The sequence below is a fragment of the Trematomus bernacchii genome, unplaced genomic scaffold (assembly GCF_902827165.1).
Source record: "Trematomus bernacchii unplaced genomic scaffold, fTreBer1.1, whole genome shotgun sequence".
NCBI classification, from domain to species: Eukaryota; Metazoa; Chordata; class Actinopteri; order Perciformes; family Nototheniidae; genus Trematomus; species Trematomus bernacchii.
In genome coordinates this window covers 8,346,250-8,367,333 of record NW_022987342.1, presented here as the reverse complement: position 1 = coordinate 8,367,333, position 21,084 = coordinate 8,346,250, and the positions used below count along the sequence as shown (strand labels likewise).

Here is a 21,084-nt window from a genome sequence, read left to right as displayed (position 1 = left end):
CAATAATATTCCACTAAACGGAGAATAGGGTAATTGTGGCAGGTGAGAATCACCTAAATTATATATTGCACTGAGACTTCGCAAACATTTTTTGTTTTTAAATAACCGAACCAGCAGAGACCAAAAAAAAATGCTGACTTTTATCCAGGCATGGGGGTCAAACAAAAAAAATCCGTATTCCTACACTTCACACACCGCAACATGTAGTGGTGGAAAAGTACTCAGATCCTCAACATAACGAATACCACAAAAAGTACTAATACAAGAGTGAAGACATACTCCATCACAAGTCAAAGTCCTGAGTTCAAAATGTTACTAAAGATACATTACATGACACTTGTTAGTCGCTTTTATCCAAAGCGACTTACATACTCAATACTGTGGGCAATCCCCACAGGAGCAATTTGGGGTGAAGTGTCTTGCCCAGGGACACCACGACATGCTGACTGCAGTGGGGTTTGAACCTGTGACCGAACACCAAGGCACAACCCACTGCACCACACGCCTCCCCAGTTAAGTATCAATTGTGCAGAATGCCTCATGTGTTGTATTCCATAATGTCTGTTTTTTTCATTAGAAACATTTTTTTTCAATTAAATAGCTTTATTAGCATGACCATACATTATTGCTAAATCTATAGAGGCAACATCTATACACAAATGCATACATATAAACAAACTGCTCAATTTTTAACATAAGCAAGAGCATGGTTCTTGTGTTTTTTAATGTTGAAATTTGTCAATGTGGAGCAATTTTTGGAAAACACAGTAAATATTATAAACATGTCAAAAGTATAAAAAGTGTCCAAGAAATAGTGGAATAAAAGTACACTTTTTCTGTCTGAAATGTAGTGGAGTAGAAGCATAAAGTAGCAGGGACCGGAAATACTTAACTACAAGTACCCCCTAAATTATACATAAGTACATTACTGAAGTAAATGTAGTTCATTAAATTACACCACTGGCAACTTGGTAGCTTATTTTTGAAAAACCAAATCATTTTAAGCCTCTGCATGGTTGGTGGGTGTTCAGAATACAAATTTGGACAACAAATAAAATGGCAGATCATAGTGTATTACATTTTTTCTACACGGTAATGTTTCTTAAGTGTCATCAGTCTTGGCCGGTTTGAGACATGCTGGAAAAAAGCAGCCGTATAGACAATAACGAAAGGTTATAACTATATTTTCCATGGTCAACCCTGCCTGTGTCTTTAATGTGAACTTGTTAATCCTGGTTATACAAAAATGCAACAAAAATTAAGTATTGCCGACGTAGTGAAAGTTCTTCCACCAATAACTTCAGTCATGTCAGTAGTTTAAACATGTTTATTTTTTGAAGAAAAGAAAAAGACAGAACAAGCATTGTTTATTATTTTTATACAAAACGTGTGTGTTGGTGAAGTGTGGGGAGAAACAGAAACTCTAGTCCATCCTGGCTTTCAGGGTTCGTGTGGTGATCTTGTCCTTCTCACTGCCAGAGAAAAGAAAAGGCTGTCAATCACTGCAAACCTGTCAATCAACATCAAACCATCTCTGAACCGTCTCTGTACTTACATGACATGGACGACCACTCCCATTCCAGACACGGCATCTCTGTCCACCGCGTTCAGCATGGCCTGGGAGATGGTCTCAAACAGATCCTCTGGTTCCTGCACACACAACTCATTTCTCAAATAAAGCACTCAAGATTAGGGATGGGTATCGTTAAGGTTTTAACGGTACTACTACTTTTATCGATACCGCTTATCGGTCCGGTCTTTTAACGGTACTCTTATCGGTTCTTTTGGAGAAAAAAACAAGGTAAACTAATTGTGAACAAAATTAACATTGCTTAATATTTCACATCAAAAGAAACAACAATGTTTTAACAAATGGTATTAAATAATCTGATGACAGAACTGTAAACAGAATAGCTGAAACTTTAACAAAATAACTAACTCAGTTCCCTCTAATCATTAACCCATGTTTGTATCATTGAGTTAACTCCGTGTGTTGCTGCTAGCATACATAAAACCTGACGTGGAAAAGTTACTCGTGGATGGGGCTACAGAGCTACTAGAAAGACATTCGAACCCGGTGCATTTCTCCGTCTGAATGTGGAGCACTTTTGCTAAATGTTTCGACAAATTGCTCGTGTTAGCGCCCTTACATGCTAAACTCTTATTGCACTTTTGGTAACGAGCATTGTCCACATGGAGACGGGTAAAGTTTAACCACACCTCGGAGCGCGTTCTCTCCGCCATCTCCTCCGTGTGTGTGTTGCTGCATGTAGCAGCTGCGTGTGTGTAAACTGCCCCGTCCCCTCGCACACAGGCGGGGGAGAGAGATCTCTCGTCTGGATTGGAAAGATCGAAAATACTAAAAATAATCATAGACGCATTTTGCAGTCTTTTTGCATATTAGAAACGGAGTTGGCGACACTAAAACTGCAATATAATGTTTGTGTAGCATAAGATATGACATATTTTTTACATGTCTCCAGTAGGCCTACCGATAAAAAGACAGATAACGTCGGACCTTAACGGTACCACGGTCTTTAATAATTCAGCCCAGGGGCCCGTTTAATACCGGGGCTCGGTACCCATCCCTACTCAAGATATTTAAATTCAAAACAAATGTGTGGCAAGGATTGAACACCAGGCAGACCGAGTCCTGAACAATAGGAAGGCTCTTCAAATTACTATGTTACAAATGGCATGAACAGAAAATAGATTTATATCCCAGTTAACAAAAGTGGTAAATGAATATTTCTCAAAAGTTGAACACTGTATTGAGTCCGTCAGCTGTCAAATGTGCAATATATTTCTGTGATATTTTAATCTCTGCTCCACTCATACCACATGTGGAAGGTAATGGAAACATTTGAATGCATAAAAATGCCCACGCTAAAGTTCCTAATTACCATAATCAGAAGGAAACAAATAAAGGTAAATAATAGAAACAATAGAAATTGAATTATATATAATAATTTAATGTAATGTTTATAAAGTTATTATATTTTATAGTAATATAAACACAAGTTAAAGTAAAAAATAATAATCAATATGCAATAAAATTAAGATATTTATGTAAAAATGATGTTAAGAGTAAAATGTCCAATAAAATAAGAATATTAACATAACCATAGGCAGTTACAGTAATATGTGTACATTGTACTTCTCTACAATATATACATTGATCATGAAGGAAACATAAATGACTTCCAAGTAACCTACAGGGTTCTTACACCTTTTCCAAAGTCAAATTCAAGCACTTTTCAAGCATTTTCAAGGTGCATTTTCAAGCTTTTCAAGCATCTTACAGCTGTTGTAAATTACATATTTATATACACATACTTATACTCAAATGATTATTTCCCTACCTCACATTAAATCAGATGTTCTTTATGCTATAAACAACCAAATGTGTGTTTCATAATAGCATTCTACATGAGGATGAAAAATTAAAAATGTTAGAAAAGAAAACTAAGTTTAATATTTCAAAATGAGACCCATCTGTACGTAGACTGGGCATCCCATATAACCTGGCTGAGCCAATATAAAACAATCAGCCAAATAACTTTTCAATATATTATTGATTACTATTTTTGAGGTACTTTTAGGTTGGCAGTAAACACAAGTCAGAGGTAAATGGTGTACTTTGACTCTACTACATGTATTTAATCCCTTTAGTTACTTTACAGATGTGGATGAATGATGTGAAATATAATCAAGTGTTAAATCAGACTTTAGTTCCACCTGGAGTAAATTCACAAGCTACTCTGTAGTATACAAAGTCATTCAAACTAGCTGCACCTTTACCAGCTTTGATAACACTTTCATGATCAATCATTATAAAACATATATACAATTATTAGGGATGCTCCGATCGCCAATTTTGGGGCCGATCGCCGGAATCAGTATCAGCCGATACCGCTCTCTTTTCCTCTCTCCCCCTCTCTCTCTCTCCTGACAGCCCGTCAGTATCTCCTGCAGCTCACTGATCCAGTAATGAGCGACCCGACAGTGAAGAATAAATATATTTATAACTAGTTTAGCTTGTTCCAGAGGTAGATCAAATAGCTAAGTGTGTTAGGTCTAACTCTTAATGTGTGTTCTGCTCCGCTCACCGGTCCGTCACAGCGGGTGGAGCTGCAGGATTTCTGCTTCACACACACGTTGCATACCGCTATTTTATTGTCATTTTCGGACACTTAAAATACTGCCAGACTAGTGAAGCCATTTTGGCGAGCTTGTTTTGCCGCGCACAGAGAAAAGTGTCATGTATTTTACATGCAACGATAGCCTAATCTAAAATGTTCTACGACAGCGTACCTTTCGTGTGGTGTGTGGCTCGTCAGCGCAGACTCTCGCATCGTTATAGGAGGCTACTCTTGGGCTTCGCTTGACCCTCGTCTTAGCCATGGCTTGTATTTGTCTTCTGCTAGCCAACGCTCGTTGAAACGGCAACCTCCTGGCATACTGTCATCTATCACTCTCATCAGAATGCCCAGGTCACACACGTAACAAAAACACTTGCCGGTCACGCGCATTGCGCGGGAAGGCCGGAGCGGAGCTGTTTTATGTAAAAGCGAAGCAATTAAGCGCGCTCCGACTTCTTTATTTTCTTTTAATCTAAAAAGCGAAGTAAAGCATTTACAATTTCAAGCACTTTATCCCAAATTCCATTTCAAGCACTTTTCAAACCTTGAAAACACCTTGTACAATTTCAAGCATTTTCAAGGATTTCCAGCACCCGTACGCACCCTGAACCTACACTTAAGGTGACTTCACACACTACTCACCATGTCTGGCTCCCACAAAGATTCACACATGCCGTACATCTGCTCGGAGCAGGTGCCGCTCACAACAAAGTCTTCTGTCACCATGGGGCAGCCAATCAGATCCAAGGAGCAGATGAATGGTTCGGAGGTTTTTGGATCTATTCCGGCGATCACAGGCTCGATGTAGTATGGCCCAAACCTGATGAGAGCATGACATATTTACCATTTATGCAGGTATTTGTGCCTACTGTATGCAGCTTAAATGTGGACATGGGTCTATATTAAGTTCAGTGCACTCACCTCTTCTCGTACAACAGGTTGGACACCATGCTCATGAAGGTCTTGGGCTTGATCTGGCGACCCTCCTTCAGCTCGTACAGGTTCAGTCTGAATTTAAGCCTCTGGGATCTACACACAAGGCAACGACGTCCATCAATCCTCAGATATTTACATTGAATTCAGTAATCACAAATCTAACTTCAGTGTTTCCCCTATATACAAATAGTGGCGGTGCAGCGTCGCTGCTGAAATATGCGTGCCGCTGCTAGGGGGCGCCAGCCAGGTACCCAAAAAAAATAAAAATAATTTATTTTTACTTTTTATTTTTTTATTAAAAATAATAATAGGCGACCCTTTTCCATTTTTGATTGTTTGTTATGTGGATTTGTAGTATTTGTGTTACTGTATGTTCAATAAAGGTGTATTTTTGCTCAATCTTGAGACATTGGCACTGTATGTACTAGGCAGGGCCGATTTTTGGCATAGGCGACATAGGCGGTCGCCTAGGGCGCCAGATCTGGGGGGCGCCAGATCTGGCTGTCGCCTAGGGCGCCAGATCTGGGGGGCGCCAGATCTGGGGGGCGCTGCGCTGGTAGCCCTGGGAGGGGAAAAAACATTTTTGACCGTTGGCGCTCATCCTAATTTTCGGCCTTGATGTAACAACATTCATAATTAAGTAAATGTAACACCCTTTTCACCCCGGTTACACTTTTCATTTGCCCTGTACGATGGGCGCTGTAAGTGATGAAAGTGGGGGATATTGGCTAATCAGGCACCCGCAGCTCACAGTCAAAGTGCGAGCGTGGGAGCGAGAGAGGGAGAGAGCGCACCGGTACCGGCGCTGTTGTTATTAGAATCTGGTGCTAGCTGCGCTAACGGATATAAGAAGTAGATGTTTCTACAACCAGGGTGGAGGAGAGCTCTCCTCTCAGACTGAGAGGCTCAGTGACGTAAAGGACTCTCTGAGTGTTTAGATAGTTCATTTTAGTCTAAGTTATCTCAGTGGGTCTCAAACGTTTTGACCACAAATTATGTATACACATATTTCCAAGGCACTCCTTTATAATTATTAGGATAAATAAAAACAGGTTTGAAATCATTCCAATGTATACTATAGGACAGTAAACCAAACATATCGTTTAAAGTTGGAGAGATACAAAAATATGCATAAATAAATGTTAACTAGGTAAAATAAGATATGAATGAACAACAAAAATAAAATAGTTACATTTATTTGTTATTGGCTATGGTAGGCTATTGGTTATGTTCATATACTTATTTGATTATTAAAATGTAAACCGATCTTTTTCATATGGGTGTTTTAGAGTTGTACCCCCTAGATCAGGTCTCTAGTAATTGTGTGCTCAAAGTGCACCAGATTGAAGCATTTTACTTTATGTGAAAAAAAAACTTCCCGGGGGGGGCATACCCCCGGACCCCCCTAGAGCAGGGGTTCCCAAGCTTTTTTCAACCAAGAGCCCCCCCAAATGACTCCTGTTGGAAGTTGCGCCCCCCACATACACACACAAGGGGGGGGGGGGGGGGGGAGAGACTTTTAAACTTTTAAAGTTTAAAAGTCTCAAAAATGCTACAACTACTGTCACAAACTGGATGAATGTGAAGTATGTTGTTAAAGGAGGATGAAAGCGTAATTAAGGAGCACTATTGGAGTGACTTTGATGGTTATTGGACTCAGGATTAATTCATTTGGATTCCCGCTGTATGAAGAAATTAAAGGACGGCGCAAGTGGAAACAATTCACAAAGGGATTAAACTGTTTAAAACACATGCTCAAAGGAAGCCGGATTTTGCCGATGTGTTTATGTGGATTCAAAAGTCGTAAATAATCTACAAAATGGAGGAGACCGATCTGATCGGAGCAACTGTGACAAATAATCTGAAACCGGCATGGACAATGACTATGTTTTAAAAATGCGCTTATCCAGAAAAGCCTGGTTTGGACACTTTACGGGCAGAAGAAACATTTCTATTAAAGAAAGAATTATACATTTCTGTCTTTTTATGTCTGTAATAGCTACTAACTTGAATTTTTATTCAAATTAATTAATCAATTATTTTTTATATTTTATTGTAATGTAGAGACAAGGCTTTTAGTGACAATCATGTATTGCGTTACAATTATATGTAAAAGAAAAAGTGTAAATATGAAATTTGGCCTCAAATCATCTGAGGCCTGACGCCCCCCAGGTTGGGAACCACTGCCCTAGAGGATGTGACGTCCACCCCCCAATTCAAACATGTTCATACAATACTGAATACATTTGAAGCCATTTTGACGTCTATTACCTATGTCAATAAGTTTCTGTTTTTGTAGTGTATTTGTCTTTTGTAGAGATTTTTCATTTATTCTTTATATATAAAATCTCGCCTAGGGCAGCAAATTGGCTAGAACCGGCCCTGGTACTAGGCCTCAAGAGCCTTTCTTGTGCTGGCAGACACATAGAAACAAATTGGCGGGGCGCACTTCGCACGTGCACACACTAAAAAATTCCACGCGCTCCGCGCTCACATTATGCTTGGCCCACGTGCCTTTGCACCGCTGCTATAACTCCATCCTAGGGGAAACACTGAACTTATTTCAAAGCTATGGATAGCAGAATTTCTAATAAAATGTTCTCCCCTATTTATTAGAATGAATAGTAATACTATTCAACTACAACACTTTTGTTATTGGTATAAACATTATAGGTGTAGTATTGTACTTGACACTTAGTCTAGATCTGAGAGTTGTAGCTTTATAGAGTTTGAAATCAATCCTGTCATCATAGTACCCTGGTGTTCACAACTGTTTAGCCACTTTGAGAGAACAAGGTGGAGGTCTACACACTCACACTGTCTGAACATCAGTGGCCAGTCCTGCCAGCCCGATGTACAGCTTATCTCCCATGGGGAAGATCTTCTGGAAGTCTGTGGTGACCATCTGAGCCTGGATGCCAAACCTCCGGTCCGCTGCTATCGCCACACAGTTCTTCCCTCGCATGGCCATGACGGCCCCTCCGTTATAGGACATAATAGACTGGATGAAGAAGGAGAAACGTAAGAAGAGTTAAGTTAGTCAGAGCTTAAACCATTGATAGATCAAACAACTGATTAAAGAGACAAATCAAACTATTTAAACATAAAGCTAATTTTTAAGCACATTCATTGAAATTAAAATTAAGTTTAAGTTGAGGCCCTTTTATACAGCATAATATGTAAAGAATATCCTAAGAATATGTATTATTTTCAACATGCAAATAAGATACTGAATAATGTTGGCCTCAAAATAAATGACTGAAATCTATGTATTTCATTTAAGGACCAAAAACATGACTCGGGGTTATTTCCAACCACCCAAATGTGTAAACATGGAGCATAACGTTAATCTAAAATAATTTCAACGATCAAAAGAAATAAAAGTAAGATAAAATAAAAAGTGTAGTTGTAGAACATTATTATTGAACCAAAGTCTTTATTATCCCGCGTTATACATGTTTAAATGTAATGATGTATAGTGAAACCTCGTTGCTGGGTTGTTGAAGTTGTTGCAGTTTTCTGCTGTCAGTGGACTCACATTAACAAATTGCTGACTAGCTTAGTAGGTTGAAGCTTTAGCTAACCAAACTAGCAATGTCTAATTAACCAAACGTTAGCTGATGTTGACCCAAACGCAACATCAGCCCTTTAAGTTAACCGGAGTTATTGAATCATAATGCCATTAAAGTGAATTCGGGGAATGATTGTAACAGTTAAGTTAGCCTACAAGACACAACGTTAGCTCGTGTGCAGCTAGGTAAGCTAAGTATTTAGCATTGCAGATATGCCCCGGCTACCATCACAATGAAATGTTTTGTATAATTAACAACAACATTGAATATATTGAAACGTTTAGAGTTGTGAGATTGAAGTTACTTGCAATCACAAACTTAAAATATGTTTTCATAGAATATTTGCTAACTTTAAGAAGGATGTAGAAGTCTATAAGCTAGCTGGCTACCAACATTAGCTTAGCCATCTCTTGTAACTGTTACCCTTAAATACTAGTTACATTTGACCATTTACCTAAAAACACATTGACATGTTTGGTACTCTTACCATTGTGAGTGTGTTGTGGTTTATTCCTAGTAGCTAGAACTTGCAAACTCCACTTTTTCTTGGCTATTGTGAATTACTGCTCTTCAGTTTCCCACAGTGACTACACGATTTAGAAACAGAGGGATCAGCCTTACATGATTCTAATACGCCATCACTTGCGCAACGATCATTGGCTGGTTGAACGTCACTCTGTGCTAAACGCTGCTATCATTGGAGGATATGGGCACTGGGCGAAATGTGCTTGTATAGTTTGTTTGAGGCGTGTTAAAGTGAAATTAAAACCGGGAGGTTTCTGTCAGTTTTTTTTAGATGCATTTAAAAACTGAATTTAGTGTAACCGTCACCGGATTAAGTATGCAACAAACTATTATTTCTTTCTCCTAACATTAACTGAATGTTGATGAATCACCTTGAGGACAAGTTTAAAAAGGCCAGGCTTTGTACCAAATGTAAGATTAAAGGGGCAGCCACTGGTGAAACAAGGAATTAGAACAACATTTCAACACAACATTTTAATTGATGAATACATTGCCAATGAACCACTGTTTAATGTTTTGAGTAATACAAATACTACTTCTCAGGACTTTTAAAACAATAAAAGTAAACTAGAGAATGCAATTCCTGAAGAAATTGCTAGTGGGAATGCTTTATGCTGAAAAGCTGACGCTAAACTGCTATGCTGAAATGTAATGTGTAAGAAGAAAGTGAAGAATTTAGATTGAAATCATACATGAACACTGGGGGCTTGAATGTGTGATGAGAGAAGAAAAGAAAGTAAAAAGGCTTGGAAAAGCAGCAGAATATTTGAACTGCAAACCTTTGAACTAACTTGATGGTGAATGATCTGTCGCCATGCCAACGGCATTTGATGACATCCCATAATACGCTTAGATGCGTTGATGGCTGCATCGTTACCAAACCTGTGAAGTTTTGGGCCATTTGGAGCATTTTCACTGAAGTTATGAGAAAACCGTGTTTCATGGCGAGCATTGTGTTGCCATGGCAACGGCATTTGAAGAAATCTCAAAACTGTCCCGTAGATGTCTTCACGGCTGGACTGTTAGCACACATGTGAAGTTTGAGCACTTTTTGAACATTTTCATAGGAGTTATAGCGACATCGTCTTTTATGGTGAGGGATGCGTTTCCATGGAAACGGCATATTGTGAAATGTCAGATTTGACGTATGCTGTTGAGGCATGGAGAGGTGATATACAGGTGAAGATTGTGGGACGACCGGACCGTGTCCATTGGAGCTACAGCGACATCGTGTTTTATGGCGAGGGATGCGTTTCCATGGCAACAGCCTATGGTGAGATCTCAGATTTGACGTAAAGCTGTTGAGGCATGGACCGGTGATATACAAGCGAAGTTTGGGGGACGATCGGACCGTGTCCATTGGAGTTACAGCGACATCGTGTTTTATGGCGAGGGATGCATTTCCATGGAAACGGCATATGATCAGTGGCGTAACTAGAGCCGGCCAGGGGCCCATGCAAAAAAAACATGTGGCGCTTCTGAGTGGTTGTGTATGTCCGTGCGTGTGTGAGCGCATCAGTGTGCGCTTATGTTTGGGGCGATGGGGGGGGGGGCCCAAAACAATATTTGCACCGGGGCCAATCACAACCTTGTTACGACACTGCATATGATGACACCCCATACTTGACGTAGAGCTGTTGAGGGCAGGACCATTAACCATTATCTGAAGTCTGCTGCTCTGAACATGTCAGTTGGAGTTATGACATCATCGTGTTCCATGACACAGGTGTTTATATTTGAGCTAACGACGTGTCCAGAGATCAAAGGTTTCCATGGTGATCAAATAAATGTGGCAAAGGCTCAAATTTGTTGAACAACACATTTGTAACAGGTTTGTTAATTGACCAAAAAATATGAACAGTTGGAAGATGGAAGAAAATGGGATTATTATTAGGATTATTTGTAGGTCATTGAAAAGTAGAATCATTTAGAAAGATGTGAACATTGAAGTTTCTATTTTAGAAAAGCTGACATTGTAGTGCATTGCTGGTTTTAAAAGTGATTTATAAGAGTCATGTTTAAAGATGTGCAATACTTAAAACGTTTATAAAGATCCTCTGAGTGTGTGTCATTAGTTAGCTGATAAAATGTTAGGGATAAATACCTTGACATATTGACTACAAGAGCTTGAATCAAACAAGCAACCTTGTATTTGAAAGATTAACTCACATAGCAACAGTCGCACCTGGTATATATGGCGCATTTCCATTGCAGCGCGTAGCTCGCTTTAAGCGTGCCGTGTCGTGCCGTCCCCTTTTTTGGTTGTGCTTCCACTAGGCCTCGTTCCGGCGCGGCACGGCGCGGGGCCACTTTTTCCCCTCTTTTCTGGCCCTAGAAAATTGTGGTTCTATCGGGGCCAACAAACAGGGCTGAGTCGGGCTGAGTATGCTAAACTAGAGAGAGGAGCGCTGGCAAGAGGGCTAGAACTACAACAAGATGGACATATTTGACCGTGATTTAATTGTAATACACGTTTCAAAATGATGCCGAAGTAACAACATACTGATACCGGTTAGTAAAAACCATGAATTAATGCTTTGTCAAGTCTGCAGACAGACGGCAGGCGAAAAACCTTTTAAAATTCGTGTTTTTCTAGATGGAGATTGGCTAAGCTAACGCAGTATATGCCCCGACCGTCCACACTCACAACAACGGCCTATACAGACATAAATAAAGCAGCGACTGTATTCACCATGACACAGGCAGTCTGTGGTGTGTACTTGTTTAACTTTTGTCGAGTTTCTGAACATATATAAGGAGCTGTGAGCTCTGAGTGCTCACAGCTAACGGCTGTGTTGTGTTTCTGGATTTCTCATTGAAGATGACGTCACGGCTCCGCCTACACTGCGTTACTATAGTAACTACCCCAGTTCCTAAACTGTAATGGAAGCGCAGCATGAAGTGAGTCGGCCCTGTTAAGGCCCAACGCGGCCAAGCCGTACCGAGCCGTACCGAGTGTGGCCGAGGCCGACCGTGTAGTGGAAATGCGCCATAAGTGGTGTGGCTGAGTACTTCAAAGGGTTCATGAATAGAGGGGACTTGAATGTGAAATAAGAACAAGAAAATAAAAGTCTAAATGCATGAAAAAGCAGCAGAATATTTTAACAGAAAACTTTAGAACTAAAAGCATGCGTCACCAATTATGTCTAAAATATGTGGAACATGTTGAAGTCAGTATGAAGTCTCCATCAGACGGAAAATAATAGGCTGAGACAGTCTGTTAAACTCCAATGACCACGTCATTAGTCTGCTGCTCTAATTATGTCAATTGGAGTTATGACATCATCGTGTTCCATGACACAGGTGTTTATATTTGAGCTAACGACGTGTCCAGAGATCAAAGGTTTCCATGGTGATCAGTGAGAGGAGAGCATTTTCATTGTTCTGAATGAGAGATAAACCTGTTACATGTGAATGTTTTGTTGAAGAACCGTAACAGATATCGGTGACATTTCAAAGTGTGAAGCATGTCAAGGAACTTGAGCATCTGAAGTGTACTTTTTGTATACTTTCGGGTTAATAATGTGGCCTTTTTGGCAGATTAACAAAAGGTGTGCGGCTGCTGTGGTGGGGAAAGGTGAGGCTGAACTTACAATGGAGTTTAATGGAGACATGTTGAAAGTTTTTGTCACTTCATGCCCTCAAGAGGCATTTTTTTGCTTAATTTTTTTTAATCTTTCAAGCTACGAGATGTTTTCCTACGTTTGTCATGAAAGATTTTGTCTCAGGAATGTAGGGTTTGGGAATTATGGCAGGTTTAAAAGAAAGTATGAAGGCAAAATTAAATCTGTCCTCCACTCTAGCTGTGACATCACACACTCTAAAATCTGAAGAAGGCCTCTTTACCAAGGTCTGAACAATGTTTAATATCTCTAAAAGTAAGAATCAGATTTAAAAGTTGTGTTACACGAATAATGTCAGAAAGATGTGTAACATTTTAAAGTTGGAATGAGGTTTCTGAGTGAAAGTATGAAGGAGCAGTTAGCAGTTGAAGGAGCAGTTAGCAGTTGAAGTTGCATGAAGATTGTTGAAGTCTGAAGATTTCTCCATTGACTTCCATGTTAAAAATGTGATGTATTATGGGATGTATCTCTGGAATTATGAAAGTTATGAATGATAAAAGTAATAGCCATCGATTCCCGACCGAGCTGAACGTTTTGATGTTTGAACAGAGTTTCTGCGATGTTCAATGCGGGAGGAGAAGTGGTGCAAAATAACCCGGCGGAATAATAAAGAATTTCGTGCGTAGCATAACAGATAGTTGGAATGCTGTGTCAGCATTCCCACTAAATTAAAACTGCGGTCACAAACGTGCGTGCAGTGATGAGCGGGCCCTCGCGTCTGTGCGCCTGTTGGGGAGGGCTGCCGGTCGTCCCGGGCCCTTTCTCATTTCACTAATTCCCCTCCTCGACTCCTATCCTCGTGTCTTAGTCCCGCCCAGGGGCGTTTCCTGGACCTGGAATCATTCGGGGCTTAGCCCACAGTTCATTAAAGTGGACCTATCATGCTATATTTAAATGGTATATTGTAGGGCCATACCTATATAAGGTATATTATTAACAGATCATGCATTTTAGCCATGCCTCATTTCGCTCTATGTGCTGTCTACGGGTCTGATTCTGCTGACCACGCCCCCCTGCAGGAGAGGGGAGACGTGCTCTGATCAGCTGCTGGGCTGTCAAAAGAGGGGGAGAAAAAGAGATCTCCGTGTTTTATTATATAGAGTCGTTATTCATTTGTTTTAAAGCTCAATAAATAACAAAGAAGACCTTTGACCGGCACTTTTCTAATTTTGTCCGGAAGATTTAAACTTTAACGGACATCTTGACCGGCGAAAGAAACTGAAACTGAAACTCTGCCGCACGGTCCCCTCGTTCCTTGGAAGAGGCGGAGAGGTGGGTGTGTGTCATCTGCTGGTGGACTAACCGGAGAGAATTACAGTGCTTGCCTCGACGGGGAGGGATTGCATTGAATTAAAGCAGCGGGAGCAAACGCTTGCCTCGGGGAGGGAGAAAAAAAGCCACAGCGGAGAATAAACAGAAGGGTAACCATGGTAACTATGGGCGGGAAGTCTTCTTCGCTGCTTTTGTGGCACACTACAGCGCCACTTACAGGCCTGGCATATGTACTACAGCGTCTCCAGCACTTTCGAGCGGCAATGGCCGGCCGTGGCCCAACCCCACATTCCCCTGATAGGTGGAGAGTTGGCCCAATAGCCGTAGCGCCACCGTCCTGACGTCAGGACAGTGTTCAAATCTGGATCAGTTTTTATCAGATCCGTTGCAGCCCCGTTTTTAGAGATTTGGGTATGGAGGAAAATAGAGAGGGTTGTGTTTTCTGACACTTGGTGAGTTCCCTGGAACACCGGGGACACATATTCATGTATAAAAGACGTCCAAAAGTGCATTTTGCATGATAGGTCCCCTTTAAGGTACATTAAGGTACCGGGCGCTACAGTGGAAATTTCTACTGCAACACTCCCCACACGCACATACACAGTACACCTGCGTTACAATGAAGGCTCGATAATCAGCTCACGGCATATAGGTGTAAGCAGGGGTAAAGTGCTATTTTTTACAAGTGGGGGGCGGACCTAACCTCCTCTAGGGGGGTCCTCACCTCCTCTAGGGGGTCCATACTCCCCCAGGAAGATTTTCTTTTGAGAACCACAACTTTTGAAGCGTCCTAAAGCCCTCAAAAACAGGTCTAAAGCGCAGAATACTAACAATAGGTTCCCCCCCGCACTTCGTGCTAGGACGCCGTTGGGTCCTCGCGCTCTCGTGCTCGGGCCCCAATAAGATTGTATCTCATCTTGTATTTGCACCGACCAAAAAGGGGCATTTTTGGTTTTGTGATATGGAGCTGGTGCATTAATAAAGTGGGTGTTGATTTAAATATGCATGCCAGGTTTATATTTGAACCTGGCATGTTTCATTTAGCAAATTTACCTTAAAAAAAACAAAAACATTTAGATTTCGAAATGTTTTATTCCAATTGCCTATTACAGGTGTACACCAAGTAATGACCATATATTTCAAAAATAAAAGCAGGGTCTGTGAAACTGTAAAATCTAAAACCATATCCTGCACAAAGTTGTGATCACATTAACTAAATGGCTTTTACAAAACTATCTAGAACAGATCAGCCATGATAGCCTGAAATATAAATGATGTTACCATTGTGGAAACAACTTTTCAAAATAAAAGCCCCAAGTAAGCCTGGAGCCATATGGTCCCGTATCTGACAGACTCCCATCACACAATCCTGAATGCATTAAAACAAGCAAACCTGTTCAATACATTGAAGAGACAGATAAAGGAGTGGGTGGCATATTCCAAGCCTTAAAAATCAGTTCATATAATAATTGTGTTTTCATCTCCTCATGAAGTTGTCCAGGGAGGCTGCTGTCCTCTGAATGGAGTGGATATTCCTCCTCACTCTGTCCTCTAAGGAGGAGCTGGCTGCACTCTCCAGCTTCATATCACTGCAAGAAGGAAAGGTGAGTGTTACTGGAGTTAAAAAACAAGCATGCAAAATAATGAAGAGACACCTGCAGGACATTATATGTGGATTAAGACAGACAGATGATAAGGTTTCCACAGCCTATGATTATTTTCCGTGTCAATGTTGCTCAGAAACTTACTGAATGAAGCCAGCGTGCCGGTCACGCTTGACATTTTTTTCCCGCTGCTTTTCCTGCTCGTCTTGCTTCTTGTATCTCCTCACATTATTCTCCCTGTCCTCATCCCTCTGCTTGGCCTGGTCCATCATCTCCTGCCTCTTGTGCTCCAGCTCTTCTGCAGAGAGCTTCCTACGTCAGACACAACGAAACATGGGGGAATTACTGGAGTGCATTCAGTGTGGGTGGGGATAAGGCAATGCTCTGTAAACAGGTGATCATTTAAATATGTTTTCTGAAGACCTTATTAAAGTTACTCTGACTAACCCATAGTCAGAATTAGCATTATAAAAGGACGCTTTCAAATAAATATTGGAATGTCTGACGCATCAGCTGATTTAAAAAAGGAAAAGATTAATCAGTTAGTGTTTTTTCATCAGATTTACTTTTTTTAAAGAATAAACTCTCTTTGTTCGCAGCAACCTGGAAGTAAAACTGTTAATTTAAACACTTAATGCCAACAAATATGGATTGAAGCAGAATAATTGCTTGGATACATATTTTTGTGACATTTTAATTATATCTATTAATTTCTTTAAATACATTTTAACTTTTGGATTTCTTTTGGGACAAACATTCTTGCGCAGGCACCACTGGAATGTAAGTGAGCAAATACTAATACTTATAATATTGTAGTGTAGCTTTGCAAAACCAAACAAAAAGCTGTGCAGACTGATTGCTAATATTCTGATTTTTATAATATACTTGAGAATAATGACTCAAAGCAGTTATTCTGCATATTATCTAAAAAGATAGAGATGCTGATATATACCATGGCAGTAAAAAGACAGAAGATTTGAGATCTAATAATGGACGGAAACTCCAGTATTAGATGTTGATCCTTATCATTATCAATTCAAAACTTTCATCTGAGAATAGTGAGCATCGTTTTAAATCTGCACAGCTCTCCACTTTGAATACAGTATTCGTCATATTTTACTGTACTCAGTTTCTCACATATTTAGTTTATTACAATAGTTTTTATAATAGTACTGTTTTTTGCGAAGTATTCTTCTTTCTAGGTCTTTGTATGCACCATTTTTACCAAAGGAAATTCCTCTCGTGTAATACTTAATAAAACTTAATAAAACCGATTCTGATTCTGATGTCAGTATTTGGACTATAGCCTCTGTGAAGTCTTACTTGGCCACAGGGTGCCTCGGTCTCTGGTAACGGTCTCTCTGTTGGCTGGAGGCTTTGGGCTCGTCCTTCCTGTCGCCTCTGTGTGAGGAAGAGGAGTGGACGTGGCCCTCCTGTCTGTTCCTGTGAGGCGACCGGGAGCGGCTCCTCTCACGGCGCCCGGAGTGATGGGAGGGAGCGGAGGACTGGTGATGTCTGCCAGCCGGCAACTGAGAGGGAAGAGCCAGATTAATGACTGGAGTTGTAAATGCATGGTAAAAAGTAGTATATGAAATAGTGCTTTGCTGCTAACTGACCTGCAGGCCGTAGCCCGGGACATGATGGGAACGAGACTTGGTGTCTGTTGAAGATTCATCTCTGGAATGTGACCTGAAAACAGATCAAAGACTATAATAAATAATAAAGCACTATGCACTAATTGATTGATAAAAAAGTGAAAGTCCCTCATTTCAGCTTTCAACAGTCCTCTCACATCAGAGGTCGCGTTAACCGAATATTTTCCGTCTATGACGATTTTTTTTTATAACAATGACGGAAAAATCTGAAAGCAGTCCGTCACTTTGACAGATTAGAACAAACTCAGAACAGCGCCAAAGCTTCCCCGCAGCGAGGCTCCGGTGTTATGCCGTGTTATGCATGCCCGCCAAAAAGGAAATGATACCGTTTCCAAACCTAACTTTGCCGTACAAATCATTGAAATGTCTGCGAGTTTTTGCTTTACGCTGTGCGCGATCCCGCGAGGTGCAGTGGGCATGCATAACACGGCGCTAACAGTTCACCGACGGGTAATACTGGATTTTTACGGAGATTTTACGATCCTGTCCGTCAAAATGACGGGCAGCGAAAAAGTCTAGTGCAACCTCTGCCTCACATACCTGTGTTTTTTCTCCTCCTCCTCTGAGCTTGAACTAGAACTCCTTCTCTTATGCTTCTTCTCTTTTTTTCTCTCTTTGTCTTTCTTCTCCTTTTTGTCCTTCTTCCTCTTCTTCTTCTTGTCTTTCTTGTCGAGATTCTGGCGCAGCTGTGAGAGAACCAACCAATCATTTACAAAATATAAAAATACAAACTGAAGTTGTCTTCTGTTAATGAAGTTAGTAGAATCATTACTGGAAGTTGCAGAGGAAGGAACAACTTGTCAGATATGAGTGAGTTTTTTATTTATTAACATTTTGTCAAAGTTAGCATGTTAGAAAAATGTCAAAATATCACAGTAAGAGATCTTAAAATATGTATACATTACAATTTTCTTTTTTTTTTTACCATTTCCTTAATTCTCTTCATCTTCACTGGATTACTCAAGACTTCTCTCTTCTTTTCTTCTTCACGTTTCCTTTAGAAAACCAACAAAACATGATTATATGAAACATTTGCACCTGGTAGCATGTTTTCAGAACAAATGACCAGAGATAAGGGCCCCACTTACCTGATTTCAAACAGGGGGTCTTCCCTGATCTTAGCAGCCAGGTCGAGGTTAGAGGCGGGAGTGGAGGGGTTGAAGATGGAGCCGGGCAGGAGGCCGGTCTCAGCTGACGGGCCGCTCTCGGGCTCCTCGTATTGGTCGGTGATCTGCTTGTCGATGGCACGTCCCATCAGGTACTCGTCTCTGGACACCTGGCCGGCGGGGCCCTGGTACATCCAGTCCAGCCGATCATCCTTCTTCCTGTCATCAGAAAATGAATAATATATTAATCAGAAACTCATTTTCTGAGAACCACAAAATAACTTTCATTACAATATCAGAGAACTCACTTGATGGATCCGGCTGTCTCTGCAAATCTTGTTATTTCTTCTCGGGCTCGTTCATCTTTCAGTTCCTTCTGGAGTTCCTCAATCTTCTTGCACTCGGCCTCATGTTTCTGTTCAGCTTTCCAAACACGTTCAATGTTTTTCATAGTCTGGGGATGCCAGCTCTTTTTCAAGTTCTGGCAGAAGACAAGATGGACAACATTTAGTAGCTCTTACTTTAAAAACGATCATGTACCAGCTTTAGCGTAAACTTGATTTTGTTAATAACATTTTTAACTTTACTCTTTTAACCAAAACTTTCCACATACCCAGTATGTGTATACAAATCTGACGGCTAACATACAATCTACAAAATAACAGTTTCGGGTGTATGCACATCAATTTAATGTGTGCCAGAATATTTCAACGAAAATCTCAACTTTAACAGTTGACACTCACATCTAGCCAGTGGTGTCAAGTAACTGATTACATTTACTCAAGTACTGTAATGATGTACAATTTTGAGAGACTTATACTTTATTTGAGTATTTAAATTGTATGTTACTTTGTACTTCTACCCCACTACAGTTCAGAGGTACATTGTGTTCTTTTACTCCTCTACATTTATTTAATAAATGTAGTTACTTTGCAGATCTGGATGAATGATGTGATCGTCTTAAAATCAGACTTTAGTTCCACCTGGAGTAAATTCACAAGCTACCCTGCAGTATACAAAGTCATTCAAACTAGCTGCACCTTTACCAGCTTTGAGAACACTTTAATGATCAATCATTATAAAACATATCATATATATTATTCTGAAATAGACCAATCTGCACAATGACTACTTTTACTTTTGCTACTTTAAGTATATTTAGATGTTAATACTTTTGTACTTTTACTTCAGTAACATTTTGAATGCAGGACTTTTACATGTTACAGGGTATTTCCACACTCTGGTACTTCAACTTTTACTCAAGTACAAGACCTGAGTACTTCTCCCAGCTCTACATCTAGCTAACGGCCAGCTAGTTGACCTTAAGCTAACGAAAACAAGCCGTTACTTTCAAACTATTAAAATACAGGAATTGTCTAAAACGAAAGTGTGCCGAACTGAGGAAGCGCTTTCCCATTCCCAGTAGACATTAGCTCATGTTGTAAAATATGTATACCGTCTTTTAATGACCATATTGTCAATGGAATTGTGTACTAATGGTCTAATAACAGAAAAGCGGCTTAGATAGCTCATACTTACCAAATCGCCTCCCCCCATCTTGAAAAATGCTTCGTTTCAATCCAACAGTAAAATGAAATAGACAATTCTGTCCCACAAAACTGGAGAAAACAAGTTCAACGCTAGCTAGAAAATGGAGCCACCACGGCTTGTGTGTGATGTGTTTTGTACATTTCCTGTTGTGGATCATTCTCTTTCCGGTTACAGCAAGCGGTGCTTTTACGTACCCGGCATAAACTCCGGGCATTACAGCTCTGGCGTCTTGAATAAACTATTGACGCCATGACATAACGTTCCCTTGAAGTAGTTTTAACCTCCGTTAATATAACGTGTGTAGATGATTTAGCAGCTGTTACTACCACAAGCTGTTACATTGTGGTATTAAACCTATCATTTTTACCATGAATGTATTGAACAGATGGTTTCAGTATGCATCATCCTTATGTTTTAGTGCAACTTTTAATTTCTAACAGCACCTCAAGCCGGCATCTCGACGATGAACACAAGTTACGCAACTCAGAATGAAAATTGCTTAAAAGGAGTAATTCTTACCTAACCTTCTAGTTAATTTTTGTGGGATGTATGAAATATGTGAACATATTCAATATTTCAATAAAAAAAACGTATATCATAAAAAAAAAGCTATTGCCTTTCCCCCAACACAATGCCCCACTTGTGAAATACATTCAGTAATAAACAAGTAAGATAAATGCTTTGATATATCCTCCTGGGACCCAGCCCATTGAAAATGTCCACTGTAGTGGACATTTTGTTTACATGCATCTCCTTTTACTCTTTTGAGCTACTCTATCAATCTCTGATGTACTGTACAGAGGACATCCTGGTCTTTCCAGTGATATGTCATTGGTTAAAATTGCATGCTGGGAAGTTCCTCTTTCTTTTCATCCAAAATGGCTGGCATACCAAAAACAACATTTTATAGAAGCAGGAGGAGAAGTCAAATATTGTTGAATAATTGTAATTTTTACCATGAAAATCATATATGTTCTTGTTTATTAACATGTGAGGAACTATATAATTAGTTCTGAAAGCAATTAAATAATTCAAGTTTTGAAATAACAGCTCTTTTATAAATGTCCATTCTAGTGGACGTCAGGACCGTCTTCATGG

General features: G+C 40.1%; 2 protein-coding genes across 2 annotated transcripts; both read right to left on the bottom strand.

Moving 5' to 3' along the window:
- Window positions 1–1,311: 1,311 nt before the first annotated feature.
- On the bottom strand, window positions 1,312–9,280 carry psmb3 (proteasome 20S subunit beta 3). The gene is made up of 6 exons (XM_034130669.1): window positions 9,138–9,280; window positions 7,895–8,079; window positions 5,064–5,171; window positions 4,785–4,962; window positions 1,556–1,650; window positions 1,312–1,472 (listed from the first exon to the last, which is right to left on the bottom strand). The coding sequence occupies exons 1-6, from the start codon at window positions 9,138–9,140 to the stop codon at window positions 1,424–1,426; spliced, it is 618 nt and encodes a 205-aa protein (XP_033986560.1). The 5' UTR covers window positions 9,141–9,280; the 3' UTR covers window positions 1,312–1,423.
- Window positions 9,281–15,142: 5,862 nt separating this feature from the next.
- Window positions 15,143–20,132, bottom strand: cwc25 (CWC25 spliceosome associated protein homolog). Its single transcript, XM_034130658.1, has 9 exons — window positions 19,975–20,132; window positions 18,744–18,916; window positions 18,418–18,654; window positions 18,255–18,324; window positions 17,870–18,015; window positions 17,291–17,363; window positions 16,998–17,203; window positions 15,819–15,986; window positions 15,143–15,659 (listed from the first exon to the last, which is right to left on the bottom strand). The coding sequence occupies exons 1-9, from the start codon at window positions 19,990–19,992 to the stop codon at window positions 15,548–15,550; spliced, it is 1,203 nt and encodes a 400-aa protein (XP_033986549.1). The 5' UTR covers window positions 19,993–20,132; the 3' UTR covers window positions 15,143–15,547.
- Window positions 20,133–21,084: the final 952 nt, after the last annotated feature.

Bases quoted from the DNA above. Each gene is read 5' to 3' on its own strand.
- cwc25 (XM_034130658.1), bottom strand. The intron at 18,655-18,743 runs GTGAGTTCTCTG...TTCTGATGACAG, and splicing joins GAGACAGCCGGATCCATCAA to GAAGAAGGATGATCGGCTGG. The intron at 18,016-18,254 runs GTAAAAAAAAAA...GTTCTCTCACAG, and splicing joins TGAAGAGAATTAAGGAAATG to CTGCGCCAGAATCTCGACAA.
- psmb3 (XM_034130669.1), bottom strand. The intron at 1,651-4,784 runs GTGAGTAGTGTG...TTGTGTGTGCAG, and splicing joins CTTTGTGGGAGCCAGACATG to GAACCAGAGGATCTGTTTGA. The intron at 1,473-1,555 runs GTAAGTACAGAG...TTTCTCTGGCAG, and splicing joins GGAGTGGTCGTCCATGTCAT to TGAGAAGGACAAGATCACCA.